The 18,865-nt window shown below is 35.7% G+C and overlaps 2 protein-coding genes and 1 long non-coding RNA gene across 3 annotated transcripts in view; 1 reads left to right on the top strand and 2 right to left on the bottom strand.

The window, feature by feature from the left end:
- The window catches only part of papss1 (3'-phosphoadenosine 5'-phosphosulfate synthase 1), a 20,376-nt gene extending 19,951 nt beyond the window's left edge, over positions 1 to 425 (bottom strand). Inside the window, exon 1 of the mRNA XM_037762285.1 lies at positions 141 to 425. Within this exon, the coding sequence (XP_037618213.1) occupies positions 141 to 206 (66 nt within the window). The 5' untranslated portion in view covers positions 207 to 425. The remainder of the gene's footprint in view (positions 1 to 140) is intronic.
- A 3,947-nt stretch (positions 426 to 4,372) lies between these two features.
- On the top strand, positions 4,373 to 17,325 carry sgms2a (sphingomyelin synthase 2a). Its single transcript, XM_037762316.1, has 6 exons — positions 4,373 to 4,601; positions 10,493 to 10,996; positions 12,500 to 12,617; positions 14,120 to 14,273; positions 14,826 to 14,992; positions 16,623 to 17,325. The coding sequence occupies exons 2-6, from the start codon at positions 10,548 to 10,550 to the stop codon at positions 16,806 to 16,808; spliced, it is 1,074 nt and encodes a 357-aa protein (XP_037618244.1). The 5' UTR covers positions 4,373 to 4,601; positions 10,493 to 10,547; the 3' UTR covers positions 16,809 to 17,325.
- On the bottom strand, positions 9,053 to 14,336 carry LOC119483832. Its single transcript, XR_005205803.1, has 3 exons — positions 14,258 to 14,336; positions 10,471 to 10,659; positions 9,053 to 9,505 (listed from the first exon to the last, which is right to left on the bottom strand). It is a non-coding gene; the product is annotated as an uncharacterized LOC119483832 (long non-coding RNA).
- Positions 17,326 to 18,865: the final 1,540 nt, after the last annotated feature.

Genomic DNA, 18,865 nt, shown 5'->3' with positions numbered 1-18,865 from the left:
GTTAGCATTACTGTAACTACAGCTGTATAATGTTAAGCAAGTTATTATGTCAACCGGACAGTTATCTCATTAGCAGCTGGTTAGTGGAGGTGGACGGTGTTGAATCATCAAACACAACTTGGAGAAAGAGAGAAACTCACCCAGTTCTGAGCAGCAGCGTTGCCTAGCTTCTGTTTCTTGTGTGAGTTGCCACTATACGTCTCCATGGCTGATTCAACCGGCTACCTCTTAGAAAAACAAACATAAAACGACTGACTGCTTGTCTGTTTGTTTGCTAGCACGGGTATTGTTTTATTTTGTTTTGCTTTATGGCTCAGGTATATCTCCAGTGAATGGGGAAGCCCGGTGGAGCCTTGGCACAACAACCAAGGAAGGACGGCAACCGGGAAGCCACGTCAGCCACGTCAGCCACGTCACCGGCGACGGAGTGACGTAGTGACGCATTTCCTCCTCAGCCAGTGGTCCGTTCAGGTTCAGGGGGAGATTCTGGTGCTGTAAATATACATGTGAATTGTGGAAAGATGTCAATAATTTTATACTTGTTAACATTTTCTCAGATTTTGCACTGTACTATAGACATATTATATTTGGTTGCTATGATTACAGTGACAAAGACAGTAATGCATTTTTTCTTATTAATCTTTTTTTCTTTTTTTTTTTTTTTTTTATTTATTTGCACTTATATAAAACTGCACAAAATCCAGTCAATGAAAAAAAAACAAGAAATGTGTCAGGAGAGGTCAAGAAGCCACAGGCTTATACAACCCCCAACCCCAGGAGAAAAAAAACTATAACAAAAAAGGAAGAAAGATCTAAACTAACATCATTTTAAAAATACAACAAAAGTCAAACAACAACAAGAAGTACACAAACAGTGGGAAACAATCCAATAAAAACAATGAAATACATACAAAAAACAGTACAGAAGAAAATAAAATATATCTAAACATATCAAAAATAATTAGACATAATTAATTAAGTGTGATGATAATTTCCTTTTAAAATGTTCTAAGGATAACGAGCTCTTGATAACATGTATTTTTGGTGTTCCATATTTGTACACCACGATATCTGAGGGAGTACTGGCCATGTTTTGTTTTGTAAAAAGCCAGGTGAAGATGATTAACCTGTCTAGTATTATGTGAATGAATTTGAGAATTAGATTTAAAGAAGTTGCTAAACGATGATGGTAAAGAAGGCAAGAACATATATTTATATATAAACACACATATCTGATGAATATTTATGTCATGAATTGAAAGAATGTTCAGTTTCCTTTCATTTTAATTCTCGCGAAGTTCCACATTCACAAGTTGTAAATTTACCCAAAAAAAAGCCTAATTTCTTTGTATATACGAAAGAAATCGAATTATATCCGTCAACAATTTCTTCCTCACAAAACAAAAAAGCAATGAAAACAATGAATGTATGCAATAACTTTAAAGTTATTAAGTGAAATTATTGTCATACTCTCGTGTGGTCTTTTTTTTATTTATTTATTTATTTTATGTTGGTTTTGTTTCATTTCTGTTGTCCTTTTATGTTTGGCATAGCTCTTTGTTTATGTTTTGAGTGATTTATTTAAGAAAAAAAAGGCCATCATCCTCCGTTTCCAGCTTCAATGTGAATATTTTACTAATTATTATTCTATTATTATAAAACTAAATATATTTTGGTTTTGGAAGACATGATTTTGGACATTTTTCAATTATTTTTTGACATTTTATAGACAAAACAATTCATATCTTAAAAATAATCTGCATATTATAAACAGAGCTAGTAAAAATAATTGTTAGTTGCAGCTCTAGTGGCAATTGTTGAAAGATTTATTTTTGTGGATTATGTGTTGACAGTATGGATCACATTCTCTATCACAGTGTGTATAATTTCATATTACAGTATCAATATATATTTACCAAAAAAAAGCCTAACTTCTTTGTATTTATGAAAGAAATGGAATTATATCTGTCTACAATTTCTTCCTCACAAAACAAAAAAAGCAATGAAAATAATGAATGTATGCAATATCTTTAAAGTTTTTAAGTGAAATTATTGTCATACTTTCGCGTGGTCTCTTTTTTATTTATTTTTTTATTTTATGTTGTTTTTGTTTCATTTCTGTTGTCCTTTTATGTGTGGCACAGCTCTTTGTTTATGTTTTCACTATGCTTCATCTGTATGTAAATGTGTTTAATGTTTTCTACTGTTACTATGGATACTGTCATTTTGAAATAAAAAAAAAGGTTCAGGGGGAGAAAAAAAACTAAAAACTGATCTGATGTCAGTTTTGTTTCGTTATGGTCTCTCAGCACAATAACTAATAATGCACACAGTGCACTTTCATAGACTAAGCTACTGGAGTTACCCTGCACTATACTCATTTTTAACAGTTTCTTCTGCACTATATTCACTTTTTTAATAGTCGTGTATCACAGCTGTTACCCTGCACTATATTTTTTTCTTCATCTCCTTGTATTTTTATATCTGGTATATTTTTTTTTACTTTGCACTACTAACTTTTTTTACTTACATGTTTTGCACTATGGAAATGTGATGCTGGAAACTTGAATTTGCCTCAAGAGCAATAAAGTTACTATCTATCTATCTATCTATCTATCTATCTATCTATCTATCTATCTATATATCCATCTATCTATCTATCTATCTATCTATATATATATATATCTATCTATAAATAGATAGATAGATAGATATATATATATCCATTTATCTATCCATCTATTTATCTATCTATCGATATTTAAGAATAGCTTAAAAGGGAAAAAAATCCAGGGTTTCTTCGTCTGAAATGGCATACTACTAAGCACCACAAGTGTACCAGTTGTTCATCATACTTTAGTGTGAATAATAAACAGCAGTATCTTTTCCGGACGCACTGAACTCACCATTTATGTCGTCACTTCCTGAGAGCCTCCTTGCCAGACGTGTAACCATGGTAACCCGTGCCTACCTTCATGTGACGTAAAACGGCGTTTTTATTGAGAATCGACGTCTGAATTAAGTTAAAATATATATTACGCCGAGCAAAGTGAAATATTATATTTAGTTAATTATAATTAATAGTAAGTTAAATTGAAGCATTTATAGACATGACAGAGCTGTCCGGCAAACGTCCGTTAAGAACGGTTGTAAGTTACTGCCGCATTGCATTGTGGGATATTTATGACGCCGTAGTGTCCAGCGCGGTGCGTAATATAGTATTTCACCGGAAGTAGTATGCAACTTGCGTTCTATTGGTTTCATACATACTAAAAAATCACACATACTGTTTTAGCGCACTAAATGATAGCATGTTGATATTGAATTTCGTGCGCAACCCAGTTATCATTAAAATATAATATATATTTTTTATATTTATGTTTTGAAAGTGAGAACACAATTATTACTAATATGGCTAGAAATATGTAAAATTACTTAAAATAATGGGAATGGCTAAATAAGCAAGGATACACATTTTTAATGGATTTTAATGATATTTTATCTTACATTAAAAAATGTTTAAAAAAATATTGTGTCCCTCCATAATAACCTAAATTCCCATACGATTCTATTAATAAACACGTTGCTACTATTTTTTTAATATATATTTATATTTTGAAAGTGAGAACACAATTATTACTAATATTTCTAGAAATATGCAAATTTACTTAAAATAATGGGAATGGCTAAATAAGCAAGGACACACAATTTTAATGGATTTTAATGGTATTTTAGCTTACATTTATACAATTTTAAAAAATATTGTGTCCCTCCATAATAACTTAAATTCCCATACGATTCTATTAATAAACACGTTGCTACCATTTTTTTTTAAATATATATTTATGTTTTGAAAGTGAGAATTGTAACTAATATTTCTAGAAATATGTCAATCACTTAAAATAATGGGAATGGCTAAATAAGCAAGGATAAACATTTATAGTGGATTTTAATGGTATTTTATCTTACATTTATAAAATAAAAAAAAATATTGTGTCCCTCCATATTAACCTAAATTCACATAGGATTCTATTAATAAACACGGTGCTTTTAATATTTATGTTTTGAAAGTGAGAATACAATTATTACTAATATTTCTAGAAATATGTAAAATTACTTAAAATAATGGTAATGGCTAAATAAGCAAGGATACACATTTTTTATGGATTTAAATGGTATTTATAAAATTTAAAAAATATATATTGTGTCCCTCCATAATAACCTAAATTCCCATAGGATTCTATTAATAAACACGGTGCTACTGTACTCCACCTAAATGCGAATCTTGCAGACCTATATTACACGAGTTACAGGGCGATGCTTGTGCTGATTACAGGACAGTTATAGTCTGGATTAGAGGGGATGCGAGGCAGGAGGCTGGGTATACGGACTATAGCCTTGATGGATGTGTGGATATATACATGTGGGGCTTCTGGGAGGAGCGCTCCCTCTAAAGCTCGTGGCACCGTCTGGTGATGTAGCAGATCAGCCTGAGCAGCAGCAGCAGCAGCAGAGCAGCGAGCAGGCAGGGCGCAGCATCACACAGTCAAGGAACTGCAACTACAGGAAGAGGCGCTAGGAGGCCCAAGCACAGCAGGCAGGTAGGATGCTATGATATAAAACCTGTGCAACATGTGAATCTAAAACACAGATCTTCATCTGGTCGTCGTTATGCGTTGGATTGCATGTCTTCAATTGTGGCAGTAATGTGTGATCTTCAGTAGAATAGATAGATTTTATACTCCTCATATTCAACTTTTTTCATCAGTCTTGCTTACAGATAGAGATAGTGGATATGAAATCTATATAGGAGACATAATAAATCTTTCATTTTCAGTATGTGTTGGATTAAAATTCATGCAAAAAAGTTTTAGCCTGTGGATCAGTAGACATGAGCTGGAGACTATACGTGTTTATGGTATGATGATGTCAGTTATACACAGCATTTCATCAGGGTATAGCATCACCTGCTGCACATAAATAGGCAAGTTCTCATATAATCTTAAAAACATTATTTCTGAATTATACCCAGCACATAGACTGTGCATGCTTGTGTTAGGCAGCTGTTCAGTTTTAATCCTAATTTAATAAATCAAGTTGCAGTTCTCTATTGCAGTAGCCTTGACTGAAAACCGGAGGGTTTAATTACAGGATATGTGCAATGACCTGTTGCCCCACCCAGTAGCCTCATAGGGAACATGCTGTTTAACAGTCTGTGGGGCCACTGTGCTACACCCCAAAAGTAAACTTCAAACCCGGCTGTGCTGCACACACCACATGTGACAGACTGCCGCCCTGTAATAACTGGGGAGGCATGGGAGACACCCAGTCTTGAACCTGACATTACTGAGAGTATATCCACCCACATGTGGTTTTGGCACCCAGAAAAGTAGGGGTGGCTCCATGCTCACCGCTCAGACTGACCATTTTGGCTTGTACACTATAAAAGTGGATTTCAGAAATAAAAACAAAATGTATTTCTTCTGTCAGCAAGTAATGTATTTTTGTGTTTTGAGGAACAGCTTTGCACAGTTAGACTAAAGTCATATGAGATCCAGTACAGGAAGTGAACATCATTGTGGTAAAAAAAACAATGGTTTCAAACATTTGCTATCATCTTACACTTTATTACCATGAAATGTTTACTGGTAAATGAATATGCAACATTATTACTTATGACAAACTGTGCTGATGTTACTACTGTGATGTCAACATCTACTACTAGGTCTACTACAAGTATAGGGTACTTCTTCTACTAACACTACTTCTACTATAACCATCTACTACTACTACTACTAGTACGTGGTAGAAAGTAACTTAGAACATTTACTCAAACACTACTTAACTTCAACTTTGACATACCTGTACTTTACTTATTTCAAGTATACTACTACTCCACTACATTTTGGAGGGACACATTGTAATACATGCAGTACATTTAGTTGACAAGTTTATATTAAACTAATTTACTCTATAAAGTAGTTAAAATTAGGTCCACCTGAAGCAGCTACAGCAGTAAAAGACTACTTAGACATTACTGCATCAGTATTAACCATCCAGTAATATAACACTCAGATTGTTATGCATTTTTGTTACTTTAAGTACATTTTGCTTTCTTATACTCATGTACATTTAAGCATTATTAAGTACATTGTTCATTATTTTTAAGTAAAGGATCTGAACTTCTTACAGCACTACTACTACTGATGTTTGTTTTTAAAAAGCACCTCCATCTTGTCATTTCAAAAAGCATTAATAAATCCTCTTTTTATCACAAAGCCATTGGGGAAATCTTTTTTTATTTTTAATTACAGAATCTCAAACAGCGGTGTAAATAGTGCCAAAGTGCTATACAAACTTGTCTCAAATACTTCAATCACATCATCTTCAGAGAAACTTTTGAACTCTATATTTAAATATTAAACATTTTGAGCATCTGTTTTTGAAATGAAATGAAACAAAACATGGGAAAACAAAACTAAAACCTAAACATGATTTGCTGCTGAACATGCAGTTTCCATGCTTGATTTACAGCCATTACATTTCATAAAATATGTAGTCTTCTCATCTCTGTAGTGTCACCAGGCCCTATGGGGCTGGGCCACGACTGCTTTGACTTATTTTTAACCCTCCCTTTGATGAAGACAATCCACACGATGTAAAGAAGAAAATGAGTGGACGGCAATAGTAGCGTGTTATTATGAAGGTCCCAAAATGGAGTCAAAGCCTCGGTTCCCCAGGAGTAAAATACAGCCTTCGAGGCAACTGGGTGGCTTCTCCTGAAATAGCTTGAGCGAGTGGAGGCGGCCAAGTTATCCATTACGGCCTGTGACCATGTGGAATAGGTTTTTCTGCCAGTTTTCCATCACCACCCATCCACATTTAGAGTGCTGGGTGCTCCGGCTGGTGGGAAAACATACTGTACGCTGGGGAGAAGATGGAAAACTAGTCTAATGGAGACACTCTGCTGACCTCCCATGTACAGTACACTTGCAATCCCACAGTGAACATGGGAAGATAAATATCTCCCATCTCCTTTGTATTGACTGTCGCTCTGATCCGTCAGAGCATACACAGATACAAGAAAAACACTTGTAGTTTTTATTAAAGAAAAAATACACAAAGTATTGTTCCTCTCCAACCATTTTGACAGTAAAGTCAATATTTACAACAACTATACAAATCATAAGCCAAAAATCAGATCATCAAGACTTAAAGAGACTGTCATCACCAGAAAAATTTGGTCATTTGTTAAAATACTTTAAAACAACCTAAAGTATCTTTATGTTTTCCTAACAAGTGACCTCATGTAGGTGTGAATAATAACTGTTGAATTTGTAAAAAGTGTCTAATTTTGACACCAGAGACCGCTTTACATCTCGTCTTCTAGCAACACCTTCTCATCCCCACTCGTCACATACCACCGCTTTTGTCACACCCCTTGGCGTCACTTTAGGTTTAGGCATCAAAACCACTTAGGGCCTAGTTAGGTTTAGGAGAAAACAACATAGTTGGGCTTAAAACTACTATGTTTGTAAAGTGAAAATGAAACTGAATGTTGTGAACATATGGCACAAACGAACAGCTTATTGTAACGTGTAAGTGAAACTTAGCGCACTGGACATGAGCAGCGGTCTCCTGGATGAAATCCCACTCGTCCCACCCGCCAAGTGTCTTTTCACTCTTTAAACTACGCCACCACACTACGCTCTGGGAATGAAAGCGGGCTGCTCCTACCAACAGTTGACTTCTGTTAACCATGACCACAATCTTTCAGTAACCCCAATAAAGTAGAAGTTCATTCTTGACCTTTGACAACCATCCCAACTCAAGATCCACTTACTAGCCTTTTCTGGAGCTTTCAACCTTATCATGAAGTCTTCTTGTTCGTGTTAGCTAGCAAGTGAACCTTGAGTTGGAACTGTTGGTAACACTTCATTTTACAGGTCTGCAAATTTCATGGTAATTAGGTGATAATTAGCAAGTAACCTATTTGAAGTTTCTTTGAAATTACTGACCCAATATTTACCTCAAAATTTATCGAAAATTACTTTATTATAAACATGATTTAATAATGATATGCTGAAATAGCATATAATCGTTAAAATAGGGCCATTGAGAAGCGGCTGTGTGCTGCTCTCCATCGGAGGTGGAAAACCAAAACGAATAGAAGACACTTCTGATCAGGCACAAATCTCACCATTGTGTGACTTATTGTCTACACAAATGTAACCTGGTAGCTAATGTGATGATTCAGGGAAGTAAGAATAAAAAGAAAAATAAGTTATTTGCTAATTATTATCTATTTATCAGCAGACATGGAAATAAAGCATATCAATTAACTTTGTATTATTTTCCTGGAAATGTATTAAATAAATTACTAGCTATTGGGAAATAGGGGAATATAATAATTAAATAATGTTTATTATAAAGAAACTTTCGAAAAATGTTGAGGGGTTATATTGGGATAATTTGGCAGTAATTCTAAATAAATTTCAAATAGGTTACTTGCTAATTATCACCTTATTACCATGAAATTTGCGGACCTGTAAAATTACTGTTTTGTCAAACTTAACCAAGTAGTTTTTTTTTAACCCTGACCACAATATTTCCCTAACCTTAACCAAGCAGTTTAAAATGAACCAAACCTTAAAAATGTAAAAACAGGCTTAAAATGCAGTGTTTCCCTGCCCTCTCTAGTTGAAGTCGTCAAAGAGTGTTGCACCTCTGACCACACCCAGCATCAGCACCGTTGTCAGGCACTGACGTCATGCGCTGTCATAGTATTTCATTAATAACAGTCTATGGAGCAGCAGCAGGATTTGTCTCTAGATGACATTGTCACCACAGTCTGTCTCTCTGATGTTTATCTTGAGTACTGACATCTTAAAATTCACAAGTTTAAACTGAGCTGTGAAAATGTGAAAGCATGTTTTTTTCCAAAAACCAAAAGGACACATTCACAATGTCTCATATTCATGATGTAAACGCTTTGCTACACCAGCAATAGAGTAAATGTCCTCGACCTATAGGATCACAGTATAACTAACCACAGAGCTGCAACATAATCTCACTAATAACATAAGGGACATGACATTATAATTGGCTTATATTGTTTGTCTGGTCTTGGTGATCTTATTTGCTATCTTGATCAGTATTTATATGCTGGCCCCTTTAACTCCCACAAAGTCTGTCAGACTTTGTGTTCTGTGGCCATCCATCAGTTGCATAACAGAGGCTGAATCTGCTGTGGGTTAGTCAGAGGGCATTCTACAATAAGCCTTTGTCCACTGTAATAATATTTTCCCAAAAATTGATTCTGAGGAAACTGATACTTTCAGCAGCTCTCCTGTATCCAGCCATATACTCCATATTTATCCCCTCTTTTGCCCTAGTGCCAGGTTTGTCTCCAGGTAAACATATACCATTCTGTGTGTATCCCAGATGACATTTATTGTGATGCATTTCAGGGCTGACGGCAGAATCCTCAAATCCATTAATGTAGCTGTTAAAAGGGAAATAGAAGCCTTTTAGACACGAAAGAATGAAAATGGTCGTTGCTGTAGTGCTCGCTCAAGTCATTAACTGGAAAGAGCTCAACAACAAACACAAACATTGCCCTAGCCCGTCTCCAACTGGCTCACAACAATCCACCCATTATTATATTTGATCTGACTTTAGTTTTAATTTTGTTAATATAACAATCTCACCACAAGGTCCATTTAGTAGCTGGAGCTTTCAATCGTACACACGATCTTCTTCAGCAGATGGTGTTTGCCCTGTTGTTGTGGACTTTTAAGCCACCATGGAGAAGAAGTCCTTAAAAGTGCTCAGAAAAAAAGTATTTTCTCCATGAAAACTGAGCAAAACTGTCATCTGCAGAGACATTTGACGTGATACAATCAAAACCTCCAGAACAGCAACTGAATGGATCGTGGTGGTGGGGAGATTGTTTTGTAAACTACTGTTTCTGAGGTCAAGAATGAACTTTCAATCTCAACAATTTTAGTTTAATTTAGGCTTGAAACTTTTATAATGAGCATGCAAGTTCCTCTGTTGCAACGGACGATGTTTTGACTATGAAAACTGAAGTGACCTTAGCAGCTGCTTGTTGAGGACAAACCAAAGCAGTGTGGCCGAAAGACTTTGTAAGGCCCAAAATAACAGTCTGACTGAGCGTCCAAACAGAAAACTGTCACAGTGGTTCTGGTGAATGTCCAGGGGAAGGAAAATGTAACACACAACCACATCTAGAATAGTTGGCTGCTATTATCTCAAAAATAGTTTTTCAGTTTAAAAAGGACATTTCAGATAGTGGAATCGAGAACTGTGCATCAATAAAAGCTCCATCGCTTGCTTTGCTAATCCCTAGGATAAGGAAGAGTGGAAACAAAAGTAAACTAGAGTTCATCTCCTCCCTGTTTCCCATCATGGTGATTTGACATCCAAAGAGTTTGTCAGTTTTCTAACCTTTCTTTTTCTCTCATGGCAGTTAAAAAGCCTCAACCCACAGGAGTGGTGCCTGTGGATGGACAGTGCAGGCACCAATGGCGTCACAGGAGCTCGTGGATGCGAGAGACTCTGCTGCTGAGAGTCTGAACCCAGGAATGGAGGGTGGTGCTGCGCCCAGCAACGGTAAAAACTGTCCCCTCCATACACCTGGCGGAGAGGATACAAAGAGGGGCTTTAGGAAAGGCATAGGGAGGCACAATGACTACGTGAAGATTTCCGTGCCAGAGTCAAAAGTCAGCCGGCTGCCCATGGAGTGGTGGAAGACAGCGATTGTCTTCTTTTACGCTGGCTTTAACTTGGTCCTCACAACAGTCGTCATCACTATTGTCCACGAGAGGGTCCCGCCCAAAGAAAGCAGCCCGCCTCTTCCTGATAAGTTTTTTGACTATATTGACAGGGTCAAATGGGCATTTACAGTGACAGAGATCAATGGCATGGTGCTGCTGGCCATTTGGATGATTCAGTTGTTCTTCTTCAGATACAGGTAAGAATCTTTTGTTCTACCTATTGTACAAGTTGGTTTCAGCTTCAGGGATAAGTCTGGTGATATTATACATTTTTCTTATTGTCAACAAATTCCATGATCCCAAAGACCAAAACAAACAATGAACTGATATTAATAAATATGGTCTCTGCAGCAAAAGCCTGATATATCTTATTTTTTCTCTCTGTGCCATAGACCTCAATTGTTGTCCAAAAACTTCTAAAAAAATAATTAAAAACCATAGTCTGTACATAGGATGTGGACGTAGTCACCCATTGGTTTGTGGACTGCTATATTGAAGCCTTGAGTTTGGTATTTTGGCCGTCGCCAACTTGTTTTTTTGCAACCAGAAGTGACACCAGAGGGTGGAGTTAAGTACAACCAAATGCTGAATAAAACATTTTAAGGCGACCAAAATGTTACAGTTAACTTTCATGAACTGAAAACACACTGTGAAAGGGTTAAAGTTGTAAGAGGAAAACAACTCCCAGATCAGACAACGCCGTGATAGCGACCTGTCAATTACAAGGTAGCCACGCCCTAAAGCATCCCCTGCTTTATGGTCTATTTGACTCTAAATGGGACCATAATTTACTAAATGAACATCATGCTGTATTGAAAAAAAGACTTGAAATTAACGATTGAGACCATAAACTCATGTTTACAATGTTTACTGAGGTAATAAATCAAGTGAGAAGTAGGGTAATTTTTTCATAGACTTCTATACAATCAGACTTCTTTTTGCAACCAGAGGAGTCGCCCCCCACGGGCTATTAGAAAGAATGCAAGATTAAGGTACTTCAGCATTGGCTTCACTTTTCAGACCTGGAGGTCGCCCACTGTGATAAACACATGATTGCTTTTTCGTCTTTTCGCAAGATTTAATAAAAATAATAATAAGAAAAATACAGAATAACACCAGGCTCGTCTTTGTGAAAATTCAAAGAGGAAAATGCCATTTTTACCGTAGGAACGATTATATACAGTAGGCTACAGTGTTTATTTCCTCACTGAAATAGTTAACTGTTTTGTGGTTAGACGTTGTAACACATCACATTATGCTGCCATCAGTGAGGAAATTGTCTTTTCTACAGTGGAAATTTCCCTGTGTGTTCAAAATGATAGTTTGGAAAGCAGTCTTCGCTCTTTAAAACCACTAAAGGTTTACTGTAGATAGCTGAAATTGTTTAATTTAATTCTACTTTTGACACCATGTCTTCCACATTTGACCATTTGCCTATAAAGATATAGAAACAAAAATCTGACAACAAAATGTTCTTAGCAATGCAACCAACATCACCAATAACATACTCAACACTGTTACAGCATAGTATGGAGGATTTCCATTGTCATTATGTGGTCTGGTTAATAAAGCTCAATTTGACTGGCTACAGGAGCCCTCAGATCACTGTGCAAGAGGGTCTCCAGAATTTAGTAGATTAAAGTAGACGTTTGCCAAAAAAATATATGCAATATTTCTGCAATCTCATTTTCTATTTGCAGGTCAATAGCAAGCAGGCGGTTCTTCTTCCTCATTGGCACCCTGTACTTGTACCGCTGTGTCACCATGTACATCACCACCCTGCCTGTGCCTGGCATGCATATGACTTGTGCTCCTAAGGTGAGTAGCATGCAAACATCAGAGCAGGCATCAGCTGTCTTTTCTCAACCGTGTACTCTCGTGCACCCTCTGGGACTCATTTTGCACAGCCACACAAGAGAGGCAAGCTATAAAAAAGCCATTTTGACTTTTAACCGCCACAGGACATCAACAATATTGAGGTGCATCAGCGTTTGATCAAAAACATGTGCTCCAGGCTGTTGTTTGATGGGTTGTGTTGTGCAAAAGGATCAGAGGTTGGATAGTTTAGGAGTTGTTTTGTTCTCAAGAATTTGAAATGTTTTAGACGGTGTATGAAAGCCTTCAGCTACTTGTAAGAGGTGAGTTATCCACAGTAATTTGAGCAGCAGCAGCATAAGATTTGATCATGTGTAGTTGATACTATCTTTGTTTTACTTTCTTCAATTCCTCTTCATTTTGACTACATGTTTTTCATCCCTGTATAATTCCAATCATGTTGCCTAGAGATGAAAAGATCAACAGACAATTTAGGAAATACACTTATTTGCTTTCTTGCAAAGAGTTAGATGATAAGATTGAGGCCACTGTCAAGTCTATATGGTAAATACTGTATAGAGGTACAGCCAGCAGCCGGATAGCTTCGTTTAGCGTAAAGTTTGGAAAGAGGGTGAAACAGCTTGGCCGGCTCTGTTCCTGCGTGGTTTTACAGGTGTTTTTCTGCCATTTCTTGTGAAAGGTGCAGTAATTTCATGAAGTCATCGTCATGAGGTTGCCAGGCAACCAGTGGGCACTCGAAAATGTCAAACTATTCCTTTAATAGGCAACAGTCTTGATAATTGTTAGAATTAGTATTAAATATTAAAAATAAGTATTTTATCAAGTAAAGATGCCAAACATTCTCTGGTTTTAGCTTTTTCAAATGTGAAGGTTTGCTGCTTTTCTTTCACTTTTGAACTGTTGGTTCAGACAAAACAAGCAATTTTAATTTGTTGGGCTCTGGGAACTTGTGTTTGATATTTTTCACTTTTTTCTGACTTTTTGTGGAGTAAATTAGGGCTGCAACTAACAATTATTTTGATTGTTTATTAATCTGTTGATTATTTTATTGATTAATCGATTAGTTGTTTGTTCTATAAAATGTCAGAAAATGGTGAAAAATGACGATCATTGTTCCCCAAAGCCCAAGATGATGTCTTGTTTTGTCCACAACTCAAAGATATTCAGTTTACAGTCATAGAGGAGTAAGGAAACCAGAAAATATTCATGTTTAAGAAGCTGGAATCAGAGAATTATTATTATTTTTATTTTTTGTTTAATTACTCAAACCAATTAATTATCAAAATAGTTGGCAATTAATTTAACAGTTGACAACTAATAGATTAATCGTTTAATCTCTCTAGAGTAAACTGTTGATTAATTAAAAAAAACATTATAGTCGCTGAATTAATCAATAATGAAAATAATCATTAGTTGCCGTCTTAATGTTGCCGCTGATCCAGAGTTTGTCTGCCTCTCCCCGTTTACTTCCTGCTCTCTCTCAGCTCCACGGAGACTCGCAGGCAAAAATCCAGCGAATTCTGCAGCTGATTTCCGGTGGAGGTCTCTCCATCACAAACTCACAGCTCTTGTGTGGCGACTTTCTCTACAGCGGACACACTGTGATGCTCACTCTCACCTACCTATTCATCAAGGAGTGTGAGTACTCAAAGCATCACTTGTAGGTTTGCTTTGTTTTGAATCATTTATGGGGAATTTGCCATGAATAATATATAAATTACATTGTCCATGTTCCACTCATTCTATTACAGCTACACTTGGACCTTCTAGGAACTAATGGGATACAAATATCTGACATGTGTTGCCACTGTTTCTGTTTTTATTTAAACATTCAAATATTCAAAGTTTGACAGCAGCGATTTCTAGATGTGTTATATAGCTTGTATGTTGCTGGATATATTGCTGGATTTACGGTATAGTTGAATAGAAAAAAGGCCAAAGTGCATATAAAAAAAGTGTGAAAATGCAAAACTACATTGTGAGGAAGAGATATTACAAGCAGTTGTTTTAAGTTGACCCTATAACCATGTTCTTTGATGTAGCCCGACTTGTCTGCATGTTGCAGAAAATCTCTGTTCTTGTCACATTGCACAGAAAGACTGCCTTTTTTGAAAACATAGAAGAACATAATATAAATGGTTGTTTACATGTTGCCAACACTCTTGTCTTTCCTTCCCTCTCTCTTTACAGACTCGCCACGGTCATTCTGGTGGTACCATCTGATGTGCTGGTTGCTAAGTGCCGTGGGTGTGGTGTGCATCTTGGTGGCACATGAGCACTACAGTGTGGATGTGGTCGTGGCCTATTTCATCACCTCCCGCCTGTTCTGGTGGTACCACACCATGGCCAACTTACAGGTCTGAACACAGAGCTTTACACTGGCTGGCTGTTTGAGTGCAAGAGAGTAAAAAAAGAAGCTTTCAGAGCTGCTGGTTCCCCTCTCATTGAACCTTGCTACACATTAATCATTATGCATGAAGGGCTTTACTGTCTGTCTGGTGACATATGGCTGTATTTTGTTCACTTAGTTTACCTTAAGTGTACCAGCTAAGCGTTACATGCCAGAACAATTATTTATTACAGTTTATGTTGAGAGGAAATGGTCTATATATTACATATAATTACATATTTAGAGTAAGTACAAGTGTGTTTTTAGACTGTGCGTCAGAATGTAGCAGAACCTATATGTCAAACAGTCAGTATATGGCTTCTCGACATGGTGAAGTACCCCCTCTACTGGCCACATAATAGACAGACAGTTGATATGGGGTAGTAGGAAGCAAAATATTTTTCCAAGGTGCATTTAAATATTAATCACATATATGATTACACATTATGTGTTTGCACATAAAAATAAATCACAACCTGGCCGCTGACTTCAGTGCAAATAAGTTTTTTTCACTTCCTCTATTCAGTTTATTTTACTATTCATTAGAGCTGCAATAATTAATCGATTAGTTCTCAAATATTACATTAATCGCCAACTATTTTTGTAATCGATTAATCAGTTTGAGTGATTTTTAAATTCTCTGATTCCAGCTTCTTAAATGTGAATATTTTCTGGTTTCTTACTCCTCTATGGCAGTAAACTGAATATCTTTGAGTTGTGAACAAAACAAGACATTTTTGGACGTCATCTTGGGTTTTGGGAAACACTGATCAACATTTTTCACCATTTTCTGACGTTTTATAGACCAAACAACTATTTGATTAGTCGAAAAAATAATTGATGGATTAATCGATGATGAAAATAATCGCTGGTTGCAGCCCTAGTTTTCATGTAGGCCTATCTATGTATGTTTTAAACAAATGTGCATTTAATGTAATTTGCAGTTGCAACATGAACTAGTTTATACATTAGTAGGTGGCATTAGAGAAATAAAAGAATACAAAGAAAAAGACAGAAATCTGGAGAGAGTGTCATTAACGTGCAACTTGAGTTGCATACAAAGAAAGTAATGAACAAATGGCAAGAGGCACTTGAGCGCTGAAGCTTCATATTAACTTCAGACAAATTTAAGAATATATTTTTGCAGGACTGCAGATTTCATCCCCCATCTCTATGGAGGCATGTTAGGAAAGGGGTGTTTTGATTGTCAGTATGAACAGGAGGAATGATAACAGCAAGCAAAACTGTTACAATGTACACGGACATGTGAGTATTGTTTTAAGACATACCGGTACTTGTGAACCTATCCGTTGATATAAGTAAAAACGATTAGATGTTCTTTACTGCTAGGCCACTACGATAATTACAAGAACAAAGGGTCCTCATGCTTCGTCCTTAATGGCTACAAGTAATATCTCACATGCAATCGCACCAAAAGCAACTTTTAAATTATAAAAACAAGTAACATTATGACAAAAAGTGTGTTTGGTCTGTTCATCAGCAGCACTGTGAGCTTCATCCCTTGTTTGGAGGGTAATAAACATAAACTTGTATTATTACTGATATTATCTAAAGGATAACTTGTATTTCTTTGACAGACTCTGAAATGCTCACCCAACAACTACCTCACCAACACCTGGTGGAACCCACTATTCAACTTCATGGAGAGGAACGTCCAAACGTCGATACCATGCTCCTACAGCTGGCCCTTCACCTGGCCTCCTGCCTGCCTTAAGAACCCCTGCAAGAAGTACTCCATGGTACAGAGCACACGAGAGGAGTGACACGACCACGATACCCCCGTCTACTGGACCGCAACATGATACCAAATGCATAGCTATGAAAGAAATGTTTCTGCAAAAGTGAAGGATAATCATATCGTCTCTGTGTGTTCTTTGTGGATGTAATTTATTTATGAGATAAACTCCTGCAAAGTCATCATTTTTTTTTGCAACTCAGCTCCTAGTGAACTTCAGACATGAACGGACAGTTTGTTGCAGCATTTGCAAGACTTGACTGTAGCTCTTTCATACTGTACTGTATGTGTTGACGGGGTTTACCTCAATATGATATCAATGTCCTCAAGTCACAAGGTGCCTTAGTGTGTTTAACGTCAGTAGGTGTACCAAAACGACCATTACGAGTCTTGGTGTATTTGTTTTTTACTATGAGTATTTTATTGTTATTAATATGATTAATATTATTATTCATTTTCTATTCATCTTAGTAGCCTTGAGTGTGTATATCATAGCTGTAGTCTAAACATTATACTATTGTATTAAAGTTGAACCATACTAAGGCTTCAGTGTGTTTTTTGATTTAATGAAATCATCAGTAAAAGTCATCCTTATGCTGTATACTGCAACTGCATGTGTTAGACAACTTTTATATTTAATGGATTTCATCAACCTAGCAAAATTTCTCACAAGTGACAAGAAATATATTTTTTTATAAAATATTTCCTATGATAAATGAAAATAAAGTCCAAGCCACATGCTTGAAAGTGACATTAATAATAATAGTAATGCAGGGCTGTGTATAGCTCTGAAATCCTACAGATCCAACTTTTCATTATACATTTTACAAGCTATAATCAAATTCAGCATTATAGCAGATGGTGCTATATATTTTTTTATTTATCAATCTCATTCCATTCTCATAACCCATATCTCATTCCTCCCTCATTACATTTGTGCTATATTGTCAGAGATACTTTCACACACAATCCGCATTTTCATATGTATATAGTACTACATTTCATTTGATTCATGTCATCACTTATCTTACATTTATTGGCATTTTATCTAATCATTGTCTGTCTTTCTTATTAATGTTATTCTATCTTATTATTGTAATTTTATATTATCTCATATATTGCTTTTATTGCTGAGGTAACCCATTCTCTTATCCTATATATTTCATTGTACCGTTGACCCTGTGTTAACCTGCACATGACAAATAAAAAGGAAACTTGAAAAACATTAAATGTATTGCTAAATTTGGATTAAATATTTAATATGGTCTATTCTCTCCTTAAAGTTTTCAAACCTATGTTTTAAACAAATATGCAAATTTTAATGTAGCTTATAGCGAGACTTCGAGGATACATGTTTAAACATGATTTAGAAAAACTAATTCATGCCTTCATCTTAAGTAGGTTAGAGTACTCTAATGGTCTAGGTCTCTCCTAGAAAGCACTAAAGCAGCTTCAGCTCATTCGCTGCAGAAAGCTGAACACATTACACAGATTCTCAGGCATCTGTACTGGCTAGCAGTCAGATATAGAATTGACTTACTATTTTGCCTTTTTATCTTTGACTTTTTATTATAATTATTATTTTATTTTGAACTTTTTATTTGTTCATTTTATACTTTTATTCTTCCTGTGTCTTTTTAAACTTCTTTATTTAAAATAAGTTTTAAGCACTTTTATTCCTCTTACCTGTGTCTTTTTTAATACTTCATAATGTTTTTATAATTTTTTTATTTCAGTTAAAAACTTTAAAGATATTGCATACATTCATTGTTTTCATTTCTTTTTTTGTTTTGTGAGGAAGAAATTGTTGAGAGATATAATTCCATTTCTTTCATAAATATAAAGAAATTAGGCTTTTTTTTGGTAAATTTACACTTGTGAATGCGGAACTTCGTGAGAATTAAAATTAAATTAATAAGAAAAAATGCATTACTGTGATTGTCACTGTAATCAATGCAACCAAATATAATATTTCTATAGTACAGTGCAACATCTGAGAAAATGTTAACAAGTATAAAATTATTGACATCTTTCCACAATTCACATTTAAATTTACAGGACAAGAATAAATGAGAGCAAGTTTCA

This window comes from Sebastes umbrosus, chromosome 3, assembly GCF_015220745.1.
Source record: "Sebastes umbrosus isolate fSebUmb1 chromosome 3, fSebUmb1.pri, whole genome shotgun sequence".
Taxonomy (NCBI): Eukaryota; Metazoa; Chordata; class Actinopteri; order Perciformes; family Sebastidae; genus Sebastes; species Sebastes umbrosus.
The sequence above is the reverse complement of the archived record's forward strand: the minus strand, read 5'-3'. Positions and strand labels throughout refer to the sequence as shown.

Bases quoted from the DNA above. Each gene is read 5' to 3' on its own strand.
- sgms2a (XM_037762316.1), top strand. From the start codon at position 10,548: ATGGCGTCACAGGAGCTCGTGGATGCGAGAGACTCTGCTGCTGAGAGT. The intron at 10,997-12,499 runs GTAAGAATCTTT...TTCTATTTGCAG, and splicing joins TTGTTCTTCTTCAGATACAG to GTCAATAGCAAGCAGGCGGT. The intron at 14,274-14,825 runs GTGAGTACTCAA...CTCTCTTTACAG, and splicing joins CTACCTATTCATCAAGGAGT to ACTCGCCACGGTCATTCTGG.